Here is a 26825-nt window from a genome sequence, read left to right on the forward strand (position 1 = left end):
AAAACAATACTAAATTAACTTTTACTACTTCCCTCAAATCAAATGACTTGCGTTTCCAGTTTATTTTTAATCATCAATCGTCCTCATTTCCAAATATTGCCACTATGTGTCAAGTTAGTTATTTTTTTCTGCAAACAGTTTTAATTTATTCCATTATTAAATATTGTGCTTTTAAAATATTTAACATTTTCTGAACTGGTGCGAGAAGTTAATACAATAACTGAAGTTGGTGATTCCCAATGAGCAGCCATTCCATGGATACCGTCATTTTTAGCCAAACTGTTCTGTAGTAAAAAAATTAAACATTTTTTGTGATTTCTTGTGCACATTTGCCCTGAAAAATTCCCATATTTTATGCAATGGAACAGTTTTGCTGAATTGCGATGATTTTCTCAAAAACAAATTACTGTAAGTTCATTCATTTTTTACTGATATCTTAGTTTATGTGACCAGGGAAAATAATAGAACTCATCGTTTCCCTGCCAAGTTAGATTCTAATGAAAATAAATGGTTTTACAATATAAATTCAACATATAAAATTAAATTGTAGTTTTGGTTTACAGGGTTTATACAAATATATGCAGCCCGAAGTTTGGTTTTGACATTTGCCAACTTTAAATATGTATAGTATCAAAGCAATTGGACTTACAGTTTTTAACAAGAAGTCGAAAATATCACTTTCTACCAAAAATGACAAAAATATTCACCAAAATTAGAGAATTGAAGATATCATCACGAAATGTCTACATATAGTATCTATATATGTAATATCAAAGCAATTGAACTTTTGGTTTTTAACAAGAAGTCGAAAATATCACTTTTTACCAAAGATATCATCATGAAATGAACAAATCTAAAAGAGGTCTACCCAAGGTACATATACACCAAGTTTCAAAGCTTTTAGGCTTGTAGTTTTCAAGAAGAAGTCGAAAAAGTAAAACATTGACATGGACGACAACTGACAATCACTCATATGATAAGCTCCGCTCGACAAAGTCGACAGCGGAGCTAAAAATTAGTTTCTTCACTGTAGCAATGAACAAATTGTTCACTTTTTTGTTGTCAATGCGTCAGTTTCAAGGAGATAATAACCAGTTCAAATATACTACATGATAATAATTAGCAACAAACTTTGAGAAAAAGCACATCTCAAAAGTACATTTCATATAATGGAAACATATCACAGCTGGAGTTCTCTACCACGCCAAACAAAACACCACCAGGACATCTTCTTCCCAATGCACAATAACTGTGGTTATTTGGGTACAGGCCATGTTGGGGTAAACGCCCACCCCCAAATTCGATACAATAAAGAAGTTGAGGTGATATCCTTGCAAACGCTGGCATAACAGATGATATTTTGGAATAAATAATATCAGTGATTTTAAAACAGTGTGCAAGATCTCTGGGAGGGGGGGTAACCTTATTAAAAAAGATAACATCAAGATGTTGCAATAATTCCTCATTAAAATCGCTGGTTTTGAAATTTTTTAGCCGCTAAAAAATTTCAAAACCAGCGATTTTAATGAGGAATTATTGCAACATCTTGATGTTATCTTTTTTAATAAGGTTACCCCCCCTCCCAGAGATCTTGCACACTGTTTTAAAATCACTGATATTATTTATTCCAAAATATCATCTGTTATGCCAGCGTTTGCAAGGATATCACCTCAACTTCTTTATTGTATCGAATTTGGGGGTGGGCGTTTACCCCAACATGGCCTGTACCCAAATAACCACAGTTATTGTGCATTGGGAAGAAGATGTCCTGGTGGTGTTTTGTTTGGCGTGGTAGAGAACTCCAGCTGTGATATGTTTCCATTATATGAAATGTACTTTTGAGATGTGCTTTTTCTCAAAGTTTGTTGCTAATTATTATCATGTAGTATATTTGAACTGGTTATTATCTCCTTGAAACTGACGCATTGACAACAAAAAAGTGAACAATTTGTTCATTGCTACAGTGAAGAAACTAATTTTTAGCTCCGCTGTCGACTTTGTCGAGCGGAGCTTATCATATGAGTGATTGTCAGTTGTCGTCCATGTCAATGTTTTACTTTTTCGACTTCTTCTTGAAAACTACAAGCCTAAAAGCTTTGAAACTTGGTGTATATGTACCTTGGGTAGACCTCTTTTAGATTTGTTCATTTCATGATGATATCTTTGGTAAAAAGTGATATTTTCGACTTCTTGTTAAAAACCAAAAGTTCAATTGCTTTGATATTACATATATAGATACTATATGTAGACATTTCGTGATGATATCTTCAATTCTCTAATTTTGGTGAATATTTTTGTCATTTTTGGTAGAAAGTGATATTTTCGACTTCTTGTTAAAAACTGTAAGTCCAATTGCTTTGATACTATACATATTTAAAGTTGGCAAATGTCAAAACCAAACTTCGGGCTGCATATATTTGTATAAACCCTGTAAACCAAAACTACAATTTAATTTTATATGTTGAATTTATATTGTAAAACCATTTATTTTCATTAGAATCTAACTTGGCAGGGAAACGATGAGTTCTATTATTTTCCCTGGTCACATAAACTAAGATATCAGTAAAAAATGAATGAACTTACAGTAATTTGTTTTTGAGAAAATCATCGCAATTCAGCAAAACTGTTCCATTGCATAAAATATGGGAATTTTTCAGGGCAAATGTGCACAAGAAATCACAAAAAATGTTTAATTTTTTTACTACAGAACAGTTTGGCTAAAAATGACGGTATCCATGGAATGGCTGCTCATTGGGAATCACCAACTTCAGTTATTGTATTAACTTCTCGCACCAGTTCAGAAAATGTTAAATATTTTAAAAGCACAATATTTAATAATGGAATAAATTAAAACTGTTTGCAGAAAAAAATAACTAACTTGACACATAGTGGCAATATTTGGAAATGAGGACGATTGATGATTAAAAATAAACTGGAAACGCAAGTCATTTGATTTGAGGGAAGTAGTAAAAGTTAATTTAGTATTGTTTTCATAAAAATTAAAATGAGAGATGACACACAAAAAAAAAGTTAAACATGTGATACAAAAAACATCAATCAAATTTTTGACTCATTCTATTCTTTGCAACATTCATGTTGCAGATTGTTGAAAGCAGGCAAATATATTATTATAAACAGATCAACATTTCTTAACAAAAGTTGCCGTTTGTTGATTAGTGTACCGTGGTATTTGTGAATACTAATGCAATGGAATGGTCATCAGTTATAACCTGGTCTTGAGTTGATCCCAATGGTGAAGCAATGTATTGAACACCACTCTGAAAATATAAAAAAATTCCACTCAGTTATACTAGTTCTGAGTCTGTTTAAATTTGTTTAACCCTGCATAAAATAGCAACCAGTCTGAACCAATTTAATCTTGTGTAAACTAGAAACCGGTATATAATCCTGTATAAACTGGTCTAAACCAGTCGCAACCTGTCTAACCCTGTACAACCCTGCATAAACTAGCAACTGTTCTGAACCTGTTCAAAGTGGTCTAAACCAGTCTAACCCTGTATAAACTGGCAAACTGACAACCTGTTTAAACCAGTCTAATCTTGTATAAACAAGCAAACTGTCTAAACCAGTCTAACCCTGTATGAACTAGCAACCATTCTGAACCTGTTCAAACTGGTCTAATTCTGTAAAAACTAGCAAACTGTTTAAACCAGTCTAACCCTGTATAAACTAGCAACTGATTTGAACCTGTTAAAACTGGTCTGGACCTGTTCAAACTAGCAAACTGTCTAAACTAGCAACCATTCTGAACCAGCCTAACTCTGTATAAACTAGCAACCATTTTGAACCGGTCTAACCCCTCTATAAACTAGCAAACTGTATAAACCAGTCTAACCCTGTAAAAACTAGCAAACTCACTAAACCAGTCTAACCCTGTCTAAACTAGCAACCATTTTGAACCTGTTCAAACCGGTCTAACCCCTCTATAAACTAGCAAACTGTCTAAACCAATCTGACTGTCTGTATAAACGAGCAAACTGTCTAAACCAGTCTAACCATGTATAAACTGACAACCTGTTTAAACCAGTCTAAACCAGTCTAACCCTGTACAAACTAGCAATTGATCTAACCCTGCATAAACTTTTAATCTGTCTAAACCAGTATCACTCTGTATTAACAAGCAAACTGTCTACACCAGTCTAACCCTGTATAAAATGACAACCTGTCTAAACCAGTCCAACCTGTATAAACTGGCAACCTGTCCAAATATTTCCTGCACAGTATTGGTAGACATATCAAACACTCACCTGATACACTGTCAATATTATCACAGAATGGAAAGAATGCATCCGAACTTATTGCTACACCTTTCAGTTTTGATAACCACTGCTCACGCTCAGACTGCAGTAAGAATAACAAAGCAATCATTGATATACAGTAAAACCTGTCAAAACCGACCTCTGGATAAACCGACCTACTGTCAGAACCGACCGATTTATGTAGTCCCGAAATTTCTCCATAGACGCCTATGTTAAAACAACCTGTGAAATCCGACCACTGTCTACTCCGAATACCGACCGCATTGATCGGTCCCAAGTCCAATATTCACACTGAATACATCGACCATCCGACCAGTTGCACCACATCCGCTATCTAGTAATCCGGTCTGCTTGACCTAAAAAGTGTGCATTGTGTTGAATTTACCGTGAACGTCACAGAAACAATATAAAATCTCACACTACACGTAACGTCCCGTGTAAAACAATAGCAACAGATTAAGTTTTTCACACCACACGCCCACGCATCGCGTGGTGTCTGGACAGTATAATGACCCCGGATATAAACAAATGATCGGGGTCATCAACTTCAATTGCGGTGAAGCACACTGCATTATCACTTCTTCAACGATCGAGACATTGAGTTTTGTGCTTTCGAATGTTTCCGTAAAGGTGGCTTCAAGATTGAAATTTATGATGACGAAGAAGCAGACGACAACAAAGAATTCGGAAACCTTATTTAGCAAGTTGCAGACCCGCAAACACAGTGTAGCGTTGATGAATACCTCCACTTTGATGAACGTATACCGACTGAAGCAATGTATGACGGCGAGTGAGAGCAACAGATTGTTGAGAATTTTATTGCAGACAAAGAAAACCATGAATTTACAGACAACGATAACATAAATTGCAACAACAGTCAAATTATCAACCCCCACAACAGCAGTGACTTGACGCGTGGCGATGTGCTAGACATGTTGACGAGATTACAAAACTTCAATTACTTGACAGATATCCAAAATTTCATAATTCAAACGGAAAACAAAATTGTTGAAAAAAGATGTTTTTTAAAGCAGTCAAAACTTGATGATTTTTTTACATCGTAATTTGATTCATTGATTTAACAGCAAAATCGACTGTCTGCATAAATTATGATAATTACTTGTAGCTCACGTGAACTTGCGTTGTGATGTCATTCAAAATAGACTCCTTCAGTTACGATACGCAATACTTACCCGGTCTGTTCTAACAGTTATTTTAATGTTTATTGATTTCATGTACATACCATAATATTCTTGTCTTATTTGGTAAATTATTTTATTGAAACAATACAATAAATGTAAATACATGTTTAATCACCGGAGGCAAACTCCGGTGTCTTTCATTTGTCCCATGTTTACAGCACATGTAATTGTTGTTTCAATCGAAGTCACTCCCACCCTGAATAAACCGACTCCCTCTGAAAACCGACCATAGATCCCAGTCCCAGTCATGGTCGGTTTTGACAGGTTTTACTGTATTTGAAAACTGATTTCAAAATACTGTATTCAATACAAACAATGAATTCAGAATATGTAAATTACCACAATGTATTCTGAAGAAGATGAGTGAACCTATCTATATGTGTATACACAATCAGAGCCATGTCGGGGCTCAACCCTATCAGAGTTCAATCCCAAGGGTTTATTGGAGCTGAATGGGCTCTGATAAAATGCAGTTGTGTAAATGTAGCAACTGTCTCTCAATAACAAAGTCATTGTTCAAACCCTGCTTGGCCAAATTTTCAGTTATTGCCAAAGAACTCTCATTTATTTCTAAAGTTCCAAACCTGGACAATTGGCCAAGCACTACACTTCAGAAATGCTTGATATTTAAAATTATGTGCATTACTTCATATGCACAAATCAAAACTGTTAGTGAGGCTGATTAAAAAAATCAACAAATATAAATGGTATAAATGCAGTTAGTACCTGTGTTAACTGTTCAGGTGGTTTCTCTAGCATACTCTCCCATGCAGATGTCTCCATGTCCTACAAAAAAATAATTATTAAAATATTCACAGAAATCATAACGAGAAGTCATAATTATATTTATGTTAATTTCTAAATTACATTACAGTATTTAAGTATATATACAGAGTGGTTTATATTTGATTGGCATTTATCTTGAACTGTTTAAGTTTGTTTTTTCCCTGACATTTATTTGATAGTAAGCTTTGTTCAAGTCAATGCATTCCAAGTACTTTAGGGTGTTGACGGAATCACTTAGCAACAAAATTTTGAATTTTTTTTACAGTGAGTAGTTAATAACTAAAGTTAACTTACCAGTTATTAGCTTTATCACCAGCTAGTCTAGTACAATGGATACGTGACTGTTGTCCAGCACCCGCACCCATACCAATAACTTGACCATCTCTCATATTGAGTTTGACTGTGTATACTTCAATGCAATACTTGAAAAATATGATAAAAAGGAATTTCAGCAATCGTATCAACTAACACATCACAGAACAGACTCAAAATTGATTTCAATAGACTAATTTTCTCTGAAGTTCCCTGTTATGCATAAAATCAACTGTAAACACAGGACAAACAAGCAGCTGAGATAGCTTCGCTGTTAGCAATGGACATTTCAATTAAATAACTGAAGATATCATTAGAAAATGAACAAATCTGAGAGAGGTGCACAAGGTATCTATATGTATAGTATTAAAGCAATCAGACTTGCGGTTTTCAACAAAATTGGAGAATTGAAGATATAACGAAAAAAAACAAATCTGCCCAAGGTACATATACACCAAGTATCAAAGCAATAAGAATTGTAGTTTTCAAGAAGAAGTCAAATAAGATAAAAGTTGACACGGACGACGATGTGATGTGACACCAAGTGATGCGACAATGAATGATGTGACACCATGTGATGCGACACCAAGTGATGCGACAATGAATGATGTGACACCATGTGATGTGACACCAAGTGATGCAGTCTTCAGTTCAAGTACTCACCTGCTGGGCTGACATGTTTAAAAGATGCAGCAGCTGGTAGGTTGAGGGCAGTCTTCAGCTCTCTTACTAACTGCCCTGAATTGAAGTCACCCAGATTAATAAATCCAGGAGAACCATTCAGGACTTTGACTGGTAGTTGCCGTAGGTGTAGTGTATAACTGTGCTGGCTTTTGATGAGGATTCATTCCATATTGTAGCAGTAACTGAGACACCCTGACTGTATTCCTTTCATTCCATATTGTAGCAGTAACTGAGACACACCCTGACTGTATTCCTTTCATTCCATATTGTAGCAGTAACTGAGACACCCTGACTGTATTCCTTTCATTCCATATTGTAGCAGTAACTGAGACACCCTGACTGTATTCCTTTCATTCCATATTGTAGCAGTAACTGAGACACCCTGACTGTATTCCTTTCATTCCATATTGTAGCAGTAACTGAGACACCCTGACTGTATTCCTTTCATTCCATATTGTAGCAGTAACTGAGACACACCCTGACTGTATTCCTTTCAAAAAATAATTTGAAATAGCGGCATCATACACGCTGTGTGGTTGAATGCCTAGAAATGAATGACAGAATGTAATAAAAGAATGAATGCACTGTCAAGAAAAATTAAAATGTCATTTTTTGGACAATTTTTTGTGATGTAAACATTTTGTATATTTTTTGTGACAAAATCTTGAAAATTAAAAGGTTTTCACCCCTTAATTTTCAAGATACGATTCCATTAATGACACCATTTCTTGAAAGTCATTGACATTCCATGTTGTAGGACACTAACAAAATTGTCACTGTTACAAAACAAGTAAAATCCTTGAAAATTCCTCACAGTCATTAAAACAGACTTGTCTCGAGTTTTATGAGTAATTTTCAAGAGAATCTGTCATGTAACTTTTTTTGATTGCCACATGTAAATATAATTTGTCCAACAATCAAATTCAAAGAGAATGTAAAATATGAGTTGAAGTTTTAACCCAGTTCAGGGTTTTTTTCTAGAAATTCATCAAGTTGGGAAATAGGGTTCTCCCTACCAGGGTGTGGAGTTTTTGATAATTCTAAGTTAAAATGGAGCATTCTATGGCTTCCATGACAGGTCACAGATGAAGACTGTGGCCACATGTGATCGCTGGTCAATCAGAATTTTACAGTTGTCTGAGGATCTGCTCACCAGGGTAAGTGGGCGCATGGCCATGGCCATGGCATGAGGGTGCTGTGCTCCTATTCCCTTGTTTAAACAAATCTCTGCAGTTAAATCTTGGTCTCAGTTTGTAGTCATTAGTCTGCACAACAGTCAAAGTCACCATCTTTGTTCATCTGAGACCCATATTTAGTGCATGCGTAGCACAACAACCAGCGTCCTTTAAGATTATTTCATGTCACATTCTATCACAGTTTACATCAAAAACTACAACAAAGCAGATGATAGAACTCTACGGAAATTATTGTGACAGAAAAATCTATCTGTCAGTGAACACAACCACTTTATTGCCATCATACATACATATCCCATAATATTATTGACTGAGTTGATACCAACCTTGACAACAAGCATTTACCTTGTATCAGGTTTTGTGTCACGAGTTTCCAAACTTTACATTTCATCATCATTTCAATAAACTTATTAATACAAGTCATGTTTTATAATGTAGTACTTGTCTACACTGACTACTGTAAAGGCATTAATTACTGCACAGATTTTATTTTTACAAATAAATCAAATCTTTTAAATAAACTTATTAATACAAGTCATGTTTTATAATGCAGTACTTATCTATTGCCTAGTGTACATGTACCTACCCAAGTAAGGTATGCCTAGTATACCCATCTATGCCTAGTATACCTACCTATTGCCACCATGACATGTATATTCCCATATATTGCCTAGTGTACATGTACCTACCCAGGTAAGGTATGCCTATTATACCCATCTATGCCTAGTATACCCACCTATTGCCACCATGACATGTATATTCCCATATATTGCCTAGTGTACATGTACCTACCCAGGTAAGGTATGCCTAGTATACCCATCTATGCTTAGTATACCCACCTATTGCCACCATGACATGTATATTCCCATATATTGCCTAGTGTACATGTACCTACCCAGGTAAGGTATGCCTAGTATACCCATCTATGCCTAGTATACCCACCTATTGCCACCATGACATGTATATTCCCATATATTGCCTAGTGTACATGTACCTACCCAGGTAAGGTATGCCTAGTATACCCATCTATGCTTAGTATACCCACCTATTGCCACCATGACATGTATATTCCCATATATTGCCTAGTGTACATGTACCTACCCAGGTAAGGTATGCCTAGTATACCCATCTATGCCTAGTATACCCATCTATTGCCACCATGACATGTTTATTCCCATATATTGCCTAGTGTACATGTACCTACCCAAGTAAGGTATGCCTATTATACCCATCTATGCCTAGTATACCTACCTATTGCCACCATGACATGTATATTCCCATATATTGCCTAGTGTACATGTACCTACCCAAGTAAGGTATGCCTAGTATACCCATCTATTGCCACCATGACATGCATATTACCATATATTGCCTAGTGTACATGTACCTACCCAGGTAAGGTATGCCTAGTATACCCATCCATGCCTAGTGTACCCACCTATTGCCACCATGACATGTATATTCCCAAATATTGCCTAGTGTACATGTACCTACCCAGGTAAGGTATGCCTAGTATACCCATCCATGCCTAGTGTACCCACCTATTGCCACCATGACATGTATATTACCATATATTGCCGAGTGTACATGTACCTACCCAGGTAAGGTACATTGTATGCCTATTATACCCATCTATGCCTAGTGTACCCACCTATTGCCACCATGACATGTATATTCCCAAATATTACCTAGTGTACATGGACCTAAGTAAGGTATGCCTAGTATACCCATCTATGCCTAGTGTACCCACCTAATGCCACCATGACATGTATATTCCCAAATATTGCCTAGTGTACATGTACCTACCCAAGTAAGGTATGCCTAGTATACCCATCTATGCCTAGTATACCTACCTATTGCCACCATGACATGTATATTCCCATATATTGCCTAGTGTACATGTACCTACCCAAGTAAGGTATGCCTAGTATACCCATCTATGCCTAGTATACCCACCTATTGCCACCATGACATGTATATTCCCATATATTGCCTAGTGTACATGTACCTACCCAAGTAAGGTATGCCTAGTATATCCATCTATGCCTAGTGTACCCACCTATTGCCACCATGACATGTATATTCCCAAATATTGCCTAGTGTACATGTACCTACCCAAGTAAGGTATGCCTATTATACCCATCTATGCCTAGTATACCCATCTATGCCTAGTATACCAATCTATGCCTAGTATACCCACATATGCCTAGTATACCCACCTATTGCCACCATGCCATGTATATTCCCATATATTGCCTAGTGTACATGTACCTACCCAGGTAAGGTATGCCTAGTATACCCATCTATGCCTAGTATACCCATCTATGCCTAGTATACCAATCTATGCCTAGTATACCCACCTATGCCTAGTATACCCACCTATTGCCACCATGACATGTATATTCCCATATATTGCCTAGTGTACATGTACCTACCCAGGTAAGGTATGCCTAGTATACCCGTCTATGCCTAGTATACCCACCTATTGCCACCATGACATGTATATTTCAAATATTGCCTAGTGTACATGTACCTACCCAGGTAAGGTATGCCTAGTATACCCATCTATGCCTAGTATACCCACCTATTGCCACCATGACTTGTATATATCCAAATATTGCCTAGAGTACATGTACCTACCCAAGTAAGGTATGCCTAGTATACCCATCTATGCCTAGTATACCCACCTATTGCCACCATGACATGTATATTCCCATATATTGCCTAGTGTACATGTACCTACCCAGGTAAGGTATGCCTAGTATACCCATCTATGCCTAGTATACCTACCTATTGCCACCATGACATGTATATTTCAAATATTGCCTAGTGTACATGTACCTACCCAGGTAAGGTATGCCTAATATACCCATCTATGCCTAGTATACCCGCCTATTGCCACCATGACTTGTATATATCCAAATATTGCCTAGTGTACATGTACCTACCCAGGTAAGGTATGCCTAGTATACCCATCTATGCCTAGTATACCCACCTATTGCCACCATGACATGTATATTCCCATATATTGCCTAGTGTACATGTACCTACCCAGGTAAGGTATGCCTATTATACCCATCTATGCCTAGTATACCCACCTATTGCCACCATGACATGTATATTCCCATATATTGCCTAGTGTACATGTACCTACCCAGGTAAGGTATGCCTATTATACCCATCTATGCCTAGTATACCCACCTATTGCCACCATGACATGTATATTCCCATATATTGCCTAGTGTACATGTACCTACCCAGGTAAGGTATGCCTAGTATACCCATCTATGCTTAGTATACCCACCTATTGCCACCATGACATGTATATTCCCATATATTGCCTAGTGTACATGTACCTACCCAGGTAAGGTATGCCTAGTATACCCATCTATGCCTAGTATACCCACCTATTGCCACCATGACATGTATATTCCCATATATTGCCTAGTGTACATGTACCTACCCAGGTAAGGTATGCCTAGTATACCCATCTATGCTTAGTATACCCACCTATTGCCACCATGACATGTATATTCCCATATATTGCCTAGTGTACATGTACCTACCCAGGTAAGGTATGCCTAGTATACCCATCTATGCCTAGTATACCCATCTATTGCCACCATGACATGTTTATTCCCATATATTGCCTAGTGTACATGTACCTACCCAAGTAAGGTATGCCTATTATACCCATCTATGCCTAGTATACCTACCTATTGCCACCATGACATGTATATTCCCATATATTGCCTAGTGTACATGTACCTACCCAAGTAAGGTATGCCTAGTATACCCATCTATTGCCACCATGACATGCATATTACCATATATTGCCTAGTGTACATGTACCTACCCAGGTAAGGTATGCCTAGTATACCCATCCATGCCTAGTGTACCCACCTATTGCCACCATGACATGTATATTCCCAAATATTGCCTAGTGTACATGTACCTACCCAGGTAAGGTATGCCTAGTATACCCATCCATGCCTAGTGTACCCACCTATTGCCACCATGACATGTATATTACCATATATTGCCGAGTGTACATGTACCTACCCAGGTAAGGTACATTGTATGCCTATTATACCCATCTATGCCTAGTGTACCCACCTATTGCCACCATGACATGTATATTCCCAAATATTACCTAGTGTACATGGACCTAAGTAAGGTATGCCTAGTATACCCATCTATGCCTAGTGTACCCACCTAATGCCACCATGACATGTATATTCCCAAATATTGCCTAGTGTACATGTACCTACCCAAGTAAGGTATGCCTAGTATACCCATCTATGCCTAGTATACCTACCTATTGCCACCATGACATGTATATTCCCATATATTGCCTAGTGTACATGTACCTACCCAAGTAAGGTATGCCTAGTATACCCATCTATGCCTAGTATACCCACCTATTGCCACCATGACATGTATATTCCCATATATTGCCTAGTGTACATGTACCTACCCAAGTAAGGTATGCCTAGTATATCCATCTATGCCTAGTGTACCCACCTATTGCCACCATGACATGTATATTCCCAAATATTGCCTAGTGTACATGTACCTACCCAAGTAAGGTATGCCTATTATACCCATCTATGCCTAGTATACCCATCTATGCCTAGTATACCAATCTATGCCTAGTATACCCACCTATGCCTAGTATACCCACCTATTGCCACCATGCCATGTATATTCCCATATATTGCCTAGTGTACATGTACCTACCCAGGTAAGGTATGCCTAGTATACCCATCTATGCCTAGTATACCCATCTATGCCTAGTATACCAATCTATGCCTAGTATACCCACCTATGCCTAGTATACCCACCTATTGCCACCATGACATGTATATTCCCATATATTGCCTAGTGTACATGTACCTACCCAGGTAAGGTATGCCTAGTATACCCGTCTATGCCTAGTATACCCACCTATTGCCACCATGACATGTATATTTCAAATATTGCCTAGTGTACATGTACCTACCCAGGTAAGGTATGCCTAGTATACCCATCTATGCCTAGTATACCCACCTATTGCCACCATGACTTGTATATATCCAAATATTGCCTAGAGTACATGTACCTACCCAAGTAAGGTATGCCTAGTATACCCATCTATGCCTAGTATACCCACCTATTGCCACCATGACATGTATATTCCCATATATTGCCTAGTGTACATGTACCTACCCAGGTAAGGTATGCCTAGTATACCCATCTATGCCTAGTATACCTACCTATTGCCACCATGACATGTATATTTCAAATATTGCCTAGTGTACATGTACCTACCCAGGTAAGGTATGCCTAATATACCCATCTATGCCTAGTATACCCGCCTATTGCCACCATGACTTGTATATATCCAAATATTGCCTAGTGTACATGTACCTACCCAGGTAAGGTATGCCTAGTATACCCATCTATGCCTAGTATACCCACCTATTGCCACCATGACATGTATATTTCAAATATTACCTAGTGTACATGTACCTACCCAGGTAAGGTATGCCTAGTATACCCATCTATGCCTAGTATACCCACCTATTGCCACCATGACATGTATATTCCCAAATATTGCCTAGTGTACATGTACCTACCCAAGTAAGGTATGCCTAGTATACCCACCTATTGCTACCATGACATGTATATTACCATATATTGCCTAGTGTACATGTACCTAGGTAAGGTATGCCTAGTATACCCATCTATGCCTAGTATACATGTATCTACCCAGGTAAGGTATGCCTAGTATACCCATCTATGGCAAGTATACCCATCTATTGCCACCATGACATGTATATTACCATATATTGCCTAGTGTACATGTACCTACCCAGGTAAGGTATGCCTAGTATACCCATCTATGCCTAGTATACCCACCTATTGCCACCATGACATGTATATTACCATATATTGCTTAGTGTACATGTACCAACCCAAGTAAGATATGTTGAGTATACCCATCTATGCCTAGTATACATGTACCTACCCAGGTAAGATATGCCTAGTTTACCCACCTATTGCCACCATGACATGTATATTTCAAATATTGCCTAGTGTACATGTACCTACCTAGGTAAGGTATGCCTATTATACCCATCCATGCCTAGTATACCCACCTATTGCCACCATGACATTATATTCCCATATATTGCCTAGTGTACATGTACCTACCCAAGTAAGGTATGCCTAGTATACCCATATATGCCTAGTATACCCACCTATTGCCACCATGACATGTATAATCCCATATATTGCCTCGTGTACATGTACCTACCCAGGTAAGGTATGCCTATTATACCCATCTATGCCTAGTATACCCACCTATTGCCACCATGACATGTATATTACCATATATTGCTTAGTGTACATGTACCTACCCAAGTAAGATATGCCGAGTATACCCATCTATGCCTAGTATACATGTACCTACCCAGGTAAGGTATGCCTAGTATACCCACCTATTGCCACCATGACATGTATATTCCCAAATATTGCCTAGTGTACATGTACCTACCCAAGTAAGGTATGCCTAGTATACCCATCTATGCCTAGTATACCCACCTATTGCTACCATGACATGTATATTACCATATATTGCCTAGTGTACATGTACCTAGGTAAGGTATGCCTAGTATACCCATCTATGCCTAGTATACATGTATCTACCCAGGTAAGGTATGCCTAGTATACCCATCTATGGCAAGTATACCCATCTATTGCCACCATGACATGTATATTACCATATATTGCCTAGTGTACATGTACCTATCCAGGTAAGGTATGCCTAGTATACCCATCTATGCCTAGTATACCCACCTATTGCCACCATGACATGTATATTACCATATATTGCTTAGTGTACATGTACCTACCCAAGTAAGATATGTTGAGTATACCCATCTATGCCTAGTATACATGTACCTACCCAGGTAAGATATGCCTAGTTTACCCACCTATTGCCACCATGACATGTATATTTCAAATATTGCCTAGTGTACATGTACCTACCTAGGTAAGGTATGCCTATTATACCCATCCATGCCTAGTATACCCACCTATTGCCACCATGACATTATATTCCCATATATTGCCTAGTGTACATGTACCTACCCAAGTAAGGTATGCCTAGTATACCCATATATGCCTAGTATACCCACCTATTGCCACCATGACATGTATAATCCCATATATTGCCTCGTGTACATGTACCTACCCAGGTAAGGTATGCCTATTATACCCATCTATGCCTAGTATACCCACCTATTGCCACCATGACATGTATATTACCATATATTGCTTAGTGTACATGTACCTACCCAAGTAAGATATGCCGAGTATACCCATCTATGCCTAGTATACATGTACCTACCCAGGTAAGGTATGCCTAGTATACCCACCTATTGCCACCATGACATGTATATTCCCAAATATTGCCTAGTGTACATGTACCTACCCAAGTAAGGTATGCCTAGTATACCCATCTATGCCTAGTATACCCACCTATTGCTACCATGACATGTATATTACCATATATTGCCTAGTGTACATGTACCCAGGTAAGGTATGCCTAGTATACCCATCTATGCCTAGTATACATGTATCTACCCAAGTAAGGTATGCCTAGTATACCCATCTATACCTAGTATACCCGCCTATTGCCACCATGACATGTATATTACCATATATTGCCTAGTGTACATGTACCTACCTAGGTAAGGTATGCCTATTATACCTATCTATGCCTAGTATACCTACCTATTGCCACCATGACATGTATATTACCATATATTGCCTAGTGTACATGTACCTATCGAGGTAAGATATGCCTAGTATACCTAGTACACCCATCTATTGCCACCATGACTTACATGTATATATACCCAACTATTGCACCAATGTTACATCACCTATAACTTGTATACCAACTACCACCTAGTATACCAACTACTGCCCAGAGAGTTTTTAAACAAAGGAACAGGGTGCAGCACCCTCATGCCATGGCCATGTGGTCCCTTACCCTAGGGAGCAGATCCTCTGGCAACCATAAAATTCACTTGGTGGCGCCGCTAAATTGCAGTGCTCCTGCAGTTTTTCCCTAGAAAAAACCCTGACTGCCCAGTATACCAGCCCATGTGAAGTATACCCACACATGCCATTTATATACCCATATTTATATACATTTACATTGCCAAGTATACCCACCCATGTGAGGTATACCCACACATGCCATTTATATACTCATATTTATATACATTTACATTACCTAGTATACCCACCCATGTGAAGTATACCCACACATGCCATTTATATACCCATACTTATATACATTTACATTGCATAGTATACCCACCCATGTGAAGTATACCCACACATGCCATTTATATACCCATATTTATATACATTTACATTGCCTAGTATACCCACCCATGTGAGGTATACCCACACATGCCATTTATATACCCATATTTATATACATTTACATTGCCTAGTATACCCACCCATGTGAGGTATACCCACACATGCCATTTATATACCCATATTTATATACATTTACATTGCCAGGTATACCCACACATGCCATTTATATACTCATATTTATATACATTTACATTGCCTAGTATACCCACCCATGTGAAGTATACCCATACATGCCATTTATATACCCATATTTATATACATTTACATTGCCTAGTATACCCACCCATGTGAAGTATACCCACACATGCCATTTATATACCCATATTTATATACATTTACATTGCCTAGTATACCTACCCATGTGAGGTATACCCACACATGCCATTTATATACCCATATTTATATACATTTACATTGCCTAGTATACCCACCCATGTGAAGTATACCCACACATGCCATTTATATACCCATATTTATATACATTTACATTGCCTAGTATACCAACCCATGTGAAGTATACCCACCCATGCCATTTATATACCCATATTTATATACATTTACATTGCCTAGTATACCCACCCATGTGAAGTATACCCACACATGCCATTTATATACCCATATTTATATACATTTACATTGCCTAGTATACCCACCCATGTGAAGTATACCCACACATGCCATTTATATACCCATATTTATATACATTTACATTGCCTAGTATACCCACCCATGTGAAGTATACCCACACATGCTATTTATATACCCATATTTATATACATTTACATTGCCTAGTATACCCACCCATGTGAAGTATACCCATACATGCCATTTATATACCCATATTTATATACATTTACATTGCCTAGTATACCTACCCATGTGAGGTATACCCACACATGCCATTTATATACCCATATTTATATACATTTACAGTGCCCTGTATACCCACCCATGTGAAGTATACCCACACATGCCATTTATATACCCATATTTATATACATTTACATTGCCTAGTATACCCACCCATGTGAAGTATACCCACACATGCTATTTATATACCCATATTTATATACATTTACATTGCCTAGTATACCCACCCATGTGAAGTATACCCACACATGCTATTTAATAATAATAATAATAATAATCTTTATTGAAACCGTATCCCGGAGTGGGATCTTAGTTGAAAATACAATAAAGTAATACAAAAAAGATAAAAAATAACACAAGACATTCAAAGACAATAGAAAATAAAAAATAAAATTAAATTATTTGGCGGTTGGTTGAGGCAACTGGCATTTTAAGATTTTTTCTTGTCGTAATTTGAAACAAGTGTGGATGAATTTTCCTAGTTCAATGATTGTTTTGTCATTTTTAATTTTTAGTATATTTGTAAGTTTTTCGTCATCCGTCCCCAAGTTGCTTATATTGTATTTAATATTCTTGATCATGATTTCTCGTTCCTTCTTGTATAAATCACAATTGAGAAGAAAATGTTTTTCGTTTTCAATTTCCTGTTTGTCACAAACTGGGCAAATTCGGTCCTCCGCTAAAATGTTATTATATCTGCCCCTTTCGATTTGAAGGGTATGAGCACTTATTCTGAGTTTTGTCATAGCTGCTCTATGATTTGGATTTTTGATTGTGGTGAGATATTTTTCATATGCAAATTCTGTTTTAATTTTCCTATAGGTTCGTAACTTGTTTTTATGGTTTTTACCTTTATTGTCATCGTGTAATGTTTCTGTACTATGTATTTCAAAGGATTGTTCTAGTTTGCGCGTTACTGTTTCAGTGATTTGTTTTTCATCAAGAGATTTATGGTTTTCCCAAATATTTCCCATATTTAAATTTTCTAAAATTTGTTTTATGTCTGTTACCCAGTTGTCTTTTCCTTTTTTATCAAGATGTATCCCAAGATTGTAAGCTTCATGTACTAGCGAATTTGGGTTAGAATTATTAATTTTGATCCAATATTTGATCATATATTTTAAGCTTGATGCTAGGAGAGGATATCTTCCCAACTCTAGTAGGCTTGCCAAATTACTTGCTTTGCTATTTACTTTTAGAAGGTATTTGCAGAAATGTATTTGTACTTTTTCCATTGGTGTTGACAGATTTGCCATTAGATGCGATTTATTGATGTTCTCGCTCGTCCAAATTTCACTGCAGTAAAGCATAATTGGTTTTACAATTGCATCGAACATTTTTAAGTATGTTTTGATTGGAGTTAGTTTTTCTGAGAATAGCATTTGTTTCATTTTGAAACATGCCTTCATTGCTCTAGCTCTGAGGTCTTCTTGTGCTCCGATGAATTTACCTGATTTGTGTAGTTTAATGCCGAGGTATGTGTAGGTTTTTGTATTTTCAAGTTCCTTTCCATCAACATAGAATTTTAGTTTGTCCTGTGATTTTTTTGACCTACTAAACATGATGATTTTTGATTTAGAGATATTAATATTGAGTTTCCATTTCTGACAGTAAGTTTCAAGAGAATTTATGGCATTTTGTAAGCCAGTATGTGATTGGGATAATACTACAAGGTCGTCTGCATATATTTATATACCCATATTTATATACATTTACATTGCCTAGTATACCCACCCATGTGAAGTATACCCATACATGCCATTTATATACCCATATTTATATACATTTACATTGCCTAGTATACCTACCCATGTGAGGTATACCCACACATGCCATTTATATACCCATATTTATATACATTTACAGTGCCCTGTATACCCACCATGTGAAGTATACCCACACATGCCATTTATATACCCATATTTATATACATTTACAGTGCTTCGTATACCCAGTCATATTAGCTAAACTACCATCACTTCTTTACTTACCAATATCAATTTGTTCCACAGCTTCTGCTACAGTAACACCTCCTTTTGATACAGTGTTTACAAATGGATACAAATTACAAGCAACCAACCTACAGATAAACAGCATAATGGTAATGAGACAAATAGATATTTATAATATTTAACAGTCAACGCTCAAATCAAATTGTGAATGAGAGCAAATAGAAAGGTGTTCTGTAATTGATTAGCTGGTAGGTATGAAGGATTGAATGACCAATGAGAGCAAATAGAAAGGTGTTCTGTAATTGGTTAGTTGGTAGGTATGAAGGATTGAATGACCAATGAGAGCAAATAGAAAGGTGTTCTGTAATTGGTTAGTTGGTAGGTACATGTATGAAGGATTGAATGACCAATGAGAGCAAATAGAAAGGTGTTCTGTAATTGGTTAGCTGGTAGGTATGAAGGATTGAATGACCAATGAGATGCATTTTGTATAAGCGTTTGGCACTCTGTCATAACTTACTTGATGTATTTAAAATCTTGTTTTTCCATGTCAGCACGGTCGCTTTCTGAATTACGTGCCAAAATGCCTGCAAGAACATAACACATAATAATCTAAGAACAGAACATAAATAATGAGAAATATTACATTACATGTTAACTAAAGCCAATAGTGTTCTCTGATTCCTACATATGTTATGCCATCAAAATTTAAACTATGAATATTAATGAGGTTATTTGAATACAACAAAGCACATTTATCGACCAACACACAGCAGAGATCGTTGCGAGTCAGTACTGCTCCAGTCCATACTTTGCGGAATGATTTTTCTGTTTGTACTAATAAATGTAATTTACTAAAAGATGATAGCAAAAAATGCTGATGAAAATTGTTTCTCTCTGTGTGAACATTTGTGATCAGTGACAGGATTATGGTTTTATAACGAGTTACATGTATACATTTCTGTATCCAATGTAAACACAGGAAGGTGTTCTAATGTGACACAACATATTTAATATTGGTGATGTGGTTTACCCCATAATCACCTGACATTTGAGTACAACACACAGACATCACAACAACAGCTGCTGTTTTCTGTTATCACAAAATCTAATGAAATTATCATTTACTGTCATACCTCCATGTACAGCTGGATGTAACGTCTTAACTCTACCTCCCAACATTTCAGGTGCACCAGTTACATCAGACACATCGCTATAATACAAAAACAAGAAATAAAATGAAAAATTATTATTATTGAGCGGGTATGTAACTTTATTGCGTCTTCAACGGTCATTGGAGTGTCTAGGAAAGTGTCTGGGGATGTTGCTAAGTCCCTCAGTAATTGCCTACCAGGTGCGGGAGTATTTAAATATCTTGTGTCCGCTGTAAACATTTTTTAAGGAGATTCTCATTATAATTTTTGTTCTGTTGATTGTGAAAGTTAAAATTAAATTCCCTAAAGTCTCAATTTATAATGCTTGTCAGTATTTATAGAATGTGACAAGATATTATTTTGTCAAAAAATAAGACATCACCTGATTGGAATACCAGCATCTCTGATGGCTTCTGCTGTCCCACCGGATCCAATCAACTTTAGTCCCAGGTTGTGCAGCTTCTCAGCAAACGACACCAATCCTGTCTTGTCAGACACACTCAGTAAAGCTATAAATAGAAAGTATTTGTGTCATATTATTATAACATGATATTGATTAGTAGAAATGTGCAGAGGTGTCCATGGCAACAGTACATGTACCTCATAATGTAATGTTCTAGTTAAACAATAATGACACCCCCCCTCCTCTATCAACAGCACCATAACTGAACACATACAAAGAAATAGAAAATGAAGAGCACTTCTTTCTTAAAAGCGGTCTTTATAAAAAAAGAAATGCGCTTCTCAAAAATATGCTGCTATCTCCCAAACTTTCTGACAAATAAAAAATATTATTATTACAACATACAATACTGTTTTTGCTCTATTAATACCACATGTGTAGAGGTGTGATACCATGGTCAATCACTAGGAATGAATCAAAGTCAGATTTTAACAATCCAGCATAAAATACAATAAATACATTTTTTTTGGCTTTTGGAACATGTATAGATGATCATCTAATAAAGTAAAAATTAGGAATTAGTGAAAGGGATTGGTTTTGTAATGGTTTAAAATTGGAACATTGTTGAAAATCATTTTAAATATTTACCAGTATGATTACAAATACTTTTAATCCATGACAGTGTTTGATTGGGCAGTCGATGACTGAATGTAATCAATGCCTACTCTACAACGTGATGGGAATCCTGATATACACTAAGCTAGCCACAGCCCACAGGTAATTCTATGCACGCTGCTAAAAGCTACTGTTTCAATACATGTACCAGTAGATATTCAATATTTTGGAAATATATAGAAATATGCACCCCATTCTACATCGTACTATTCAACAACAATGTCTTGTATTATTCATTCATTCTCTGACTGATGTCCCAATACTAGACAACAGCCACGGCTACGCTAGACATACAGCCACGGCTACGCTCGACAACAGCCACGGCTACGCTAGACATACAGCCACGGCTACGCTAGACATACAGCCACGGCTACGCTAGACATACAGCCACGGCTACGCTAGACATACAGCCACGGCTACGCTAGACAACAGCCACGGCTACGCTAGACATACAGCCACGGCTACGCTAGACATACAGCCACGGCTACGCTAGACATACAGCCACGGCTACGCTAGACATACAGCCACGGCTACGCTAGACATACAGCCACGGCTACGCTAGACATACAGCCACGGCTACGCTAGACATACAGCCACGGCTACGCTAGACATACAGCCACGGCTACGCTAGACATACAGCCACGGCTACGCTAGACATACAGCCACGGCTACGCTAGACATACAGCCAATGTTACTTTGGTAATCCACTATGGGAAGTGACCGAAATCAAACTGGGCGGTTTCCCGCGGTGCTCCGACAACACCCGGGAAGTCAGCAGAAGCTCCTTGACGGGCCGATGGTTCCTGTCAACACTGACACATTTTCGGGGTTAGCCGGCGCTTATTGTTCATGATTATAATCCTATTGTTCAAATGTTCTCACCTTTCCCTGAAAAGGAGTACCACTTTTATCAACGAGTTACTACATTCGTTGCGATGTTTTCACTGTCTAGCGCATCTGCGTATTTAATATATTCACGCAAATTGACCCATGTCTGACCTCTAGTCTCGACAAGATATGTGTTGGGCAACGTTATGCAGAACTTCCAAGTGCTGAGTTTAAGTTCCACGATTGAAAAAAAAATAAAATAACATACAGCTCCATTCTATATCAGGTCATTGTTGTTAATATTGTACTCAGTTTAAAATGACAGCACTCCGTATTATGTAATTGTACAGAATATTCGTTGTCGACCGTACCGCTGACCAAATGTATGGGCAGTCAAACAATTCACAGTCGTATCATATAAATTATGCCATTGTGCTTGTTGCGAATATTATTTAGCCGGTCCAACTGGCGTTGTAGCAGCGTGTATGATATACATAGTGATAAGCTCCTTGGCCACCGAGGGTCCCCGCCAACACAGGTACTTAACCGGGGTAAACCGGCGCTCATTTTTCATTATTATAGTCTCATTGTTCGCATGTTTCCACCTTTCCAAAGACAAAAAACGACTGACTTTTTACATGTCCCAAAAGAGGAGTGCCACTTTTATCAACGAGTGACATGTTGCTACATTCATTGCGATGTTTTCAATGTCTAGCGCGTCTAGATTTAATATACTCAGGCAATTTCACCCATGTCTGACCTCTAGTCTAGGCAAGATTGGCATTAGCAACGTTCTGCAGAACTTCCAAGTGCTGAGTTTAAGTTCCACGATTGAAAAAAATAAAATAACATACAGTCTCATTTTATATCAAACTAATGTTGTTATTATTTCATTGGTGATATAGAGTGAATGCCGTAATTGTAGTCGGATTAATGTGAAATATTTACAAACATTCTCGACCCAACCCCTAGTGAAAAAATACATTAAATACAACCCACGGAAGATGAATGTGAAATATTTACAAACATTTTCGAATTAAAATTAACCCCAGTGCAAAAATACATTTAAATACGACCCACGGAACATGAACGCGAAATATTTACAGACATTCTCGACCCAACCCCTAGTGAAAAAATATATTTAAATACGACCCACGGAACATGAACGCGAAATATTTACAGACATTCTCGACCCAACCCCTAGTGAAAAAAATATATTTAAATACGACCCGCGGAAGATGAACGTGAAATATTTACAGACATTCTCGACCCAACCCCTAGTCAAAAAAATATATTTAAATACGACCCACGGAAGATGAACGCGAAATATTTACAGACATTCTCGACCCAACCCCTAGTTAAAAAAATATATTTAAATACGACCCACGGAAGATGAACGTGAAATATTTACAAACATTCTCGACCCAACCCCTAGTGAAAAAATACATTAAGTACGTCCCACGGAAGATGAATGAGAACTATTTACAGACATTCTCGATCCAACCCCTAGTCAAAAAAATATATTTAAATACGACCCACGGACGGAACATGAACGCAAAATATTTACAGACATTCTCGACCCAACCCCTAGTCAAAAAAATATATTTAAATACGACCCACGGAACATGAACGTGAAATATTTACAGACATTCTCGACCCAACCTCTAGTCAAAAAAATATATTTAAATACGTCCCACGGAAGATGAACGTGAAATATTTACAGACATTCTCGACCCAACCCCTAGTCAAAAAAATATATTTAAATACGACCCACGGAACATGAACGCGAAATATTTACAAACATTGTCGACCCAACCCCTAGTCAAAAAATACATTAAATACGACCCACGGAAGATGAACATGAAATATTTACAAACATTCTCGAACTAAAATTAACCCCAGTGCAAAAATACATTTAAATACGACCCAGGGAACATGAACGCGAAATATTTACAGACATTCTCGACCCAACCGCTAGCCAAAAAAATATATTTAAATACGATCCACGGAATATGAACGCGAAATATTTACAGACATTCTCGACCCAACCCCTAGTAAATAAAAAAAAAATTAAAAACGACCTACAGAACATGAACGCGAAATATTTACAAACGTGGACGAAAAATAATGAAGTGAATATTCGACCCGGTCCCTAGTAAAAATAAAATAAACGACCCGCGTACGCTAAATATTTGCAATTCGACCCGGATCCAAAATACTTAATCTTCGCGGATGAAATATACGAGTGTGTCGCATCTTGTCAGCAGTACATGTAAATACATACACATGTATGATGGGCATTGACTGCAAACGCCAAGTCAGAGTTTAATAAATACATACACATGTATGATGGGCATTTACTGCAAACGCCAAGTCAGAGTTTGATAAATACATACACATGTATGATGGGCATTTACTGCAAACGCCAAGTCAGAGTTTGATAAATTTCGGCATGTAACTGTTTGAAACGGCAAGCGGCGGGAGGTCCGACGCTTATATAAAACTAAGAAACTGGCCGTCTTCATTATTTGCCAGTGAGGGAGAGGGTAATCCAGTTTCTTTTAAAAATGACATCGCTCTCTCGGCTTGAACGGTATACATGTTGCAGTGGTCGCATTCAGGGTTTTCACACTTTAATCGTTCCTATTCGCTTCTGTAAATGGGCATTCATAAATTTCATTTCCTTAAATATGTCTGTGTTTTCTGGTTGATTTGAATATACCACAGAGTGACTGTGAATAGACATTGTTTTATAAATAAAGTTTTATTATGGCTACATAATAATGCATTTGCTACATTACACCAACTAATTTCTCTTGACAACTATGTTACGTAAAATGCATCGTCTGGCGAATTTCTGATGTACATTTCTGTTGTTATAAAATGTATTCCTCATACTTTCATACGGGGAATCGCCGGTCTTGCCGGGGAACTGCCTGTGTTGGCAAGGAAATGCCGCACTTTTCGAGACCTGTGAACAATTGACACCTCAAATTAAGTGTAAATCACTACTCCCGGGAAGCTCCGGTTCGGGAAAACTACGGTATTTCCGTGCCATGTCGTGCCGGTTCGGGCATTAGCGGAGTCCAGCAGGAAACCGCTCAGTTTGATTTTGGTTTCCTCTCTACTAGTATCAGAAAACACAACACACATAGCATTTGCGGCGAACACGCCACCAAATGAATCGCCATGTGAAAACACATTTCAACGATCCATTTTACATTTAAAAGTCGCGTAGCCCCGAAGGAATTGGAAACGATACGAAATAAAGTGACAAACGTGAGAAACACTGCCAATACAAACTCACCCATTTCAACCGCCGCCATTTTCTCGTCCGGTGACTGACCGGAAACACGTGTGTAAATAGCGGGTGAATTGAGGTCATGCCAGAGGTCATGAGGAGTAAGGGCTTATCCTTTAGAAGAACTGGGGTGGGCTAGGGATTTTTGTTAATAAATAAATTTCGGAGGAAGAAAATAAACAAATAGCAGTTTTCATGACAATAACATAATGAACAACAAATGAAAATTCAGAAAATGTTGTTAATCATGTGTGAAAACATTGTAAATACCAAATTCCTCCAACCCTTCCTATGGCGCGGTATCCATGCCAAAATTAACCACAGGGGCCTAACGATCTATTCGTCTCAATGCATGGACGTCTATGGGACCGAGCGACTATGTCCCGGTACAGGACCTTGTCCTTGCTCAAAATAATAGAAATTATAGAATTAAAACAGTTTAGTAATGTGAAGCAAGCATATGTTATTAAATTTGATCATCACGCTCCGAAACCACAAAAATCACTAATACTTGTTTCCGGCCGATCAGCTTGCACTATATATATGTTTCGGAGCGTGATGATCAAATTTAATAACATATGCTTGATTTACATTACTAAACTGTTTTAATTCTATAATTTCTATTATTTTGAGCAAGGACAAGGTCCTGTACCGGGACATAGTCGCTCGGTCCCATAGACGTCCATGCATTGAGACGAATAGATCGTTAGGCCCCTATGAAATTAACGTCCTATATTATC

The 26825-nt window shown here is 37.5% G+C and overlaps 1 protein-coding gene across 1 annotated transcript; it reads right to left on the reverse strand.

Moving 5' to 3' along the window:
* Window positions 1-3173: 3173 nt before the first annotated feature.
* On the reverse strand, window positions 3174-26121 carry LOC146730209 (bifunctional purine biosynthesis protein ATIC-like). The gene is made up of 9 exons (XM_085494484.1): window positions 26092-26121; window positions 21261-21387; window positions 20861-20937; window positions 20245-20311; window positions 19764-19852; window positions 7699-7808; window positions 6209-6268; window positions 4265-4362; window positions 3174-3276 (listed from the first exon to the last, which is right to left on the reverse strand). Exons 1-9 carry the CDS (start codon window positions 26108-26110, stop codon window positions 3174-3176), a joined length of 750 nt encoding a protein of 249 aa, XP_085350610.1. The 5' UTR covers window positions 26111-26121.
* Between the last annotated feature and the right edge of the window lie 704 nt (window positions 26122-26825).

The sequence above is a fragment of the Saccoglossus kowalevskii genome, chromosome 20, assembly GCF_978046115.1.
Source record: "Saccoglossus kowalevskii chromosome 20, keSacKowa6.1, whole genome shotgun sequence".
NCBI lineage: Eukaryota > Metazoa > Hemichordata > Enteropneusta > Harrimaniidae > Saccoglossus > Saccoglossus kowalevskii.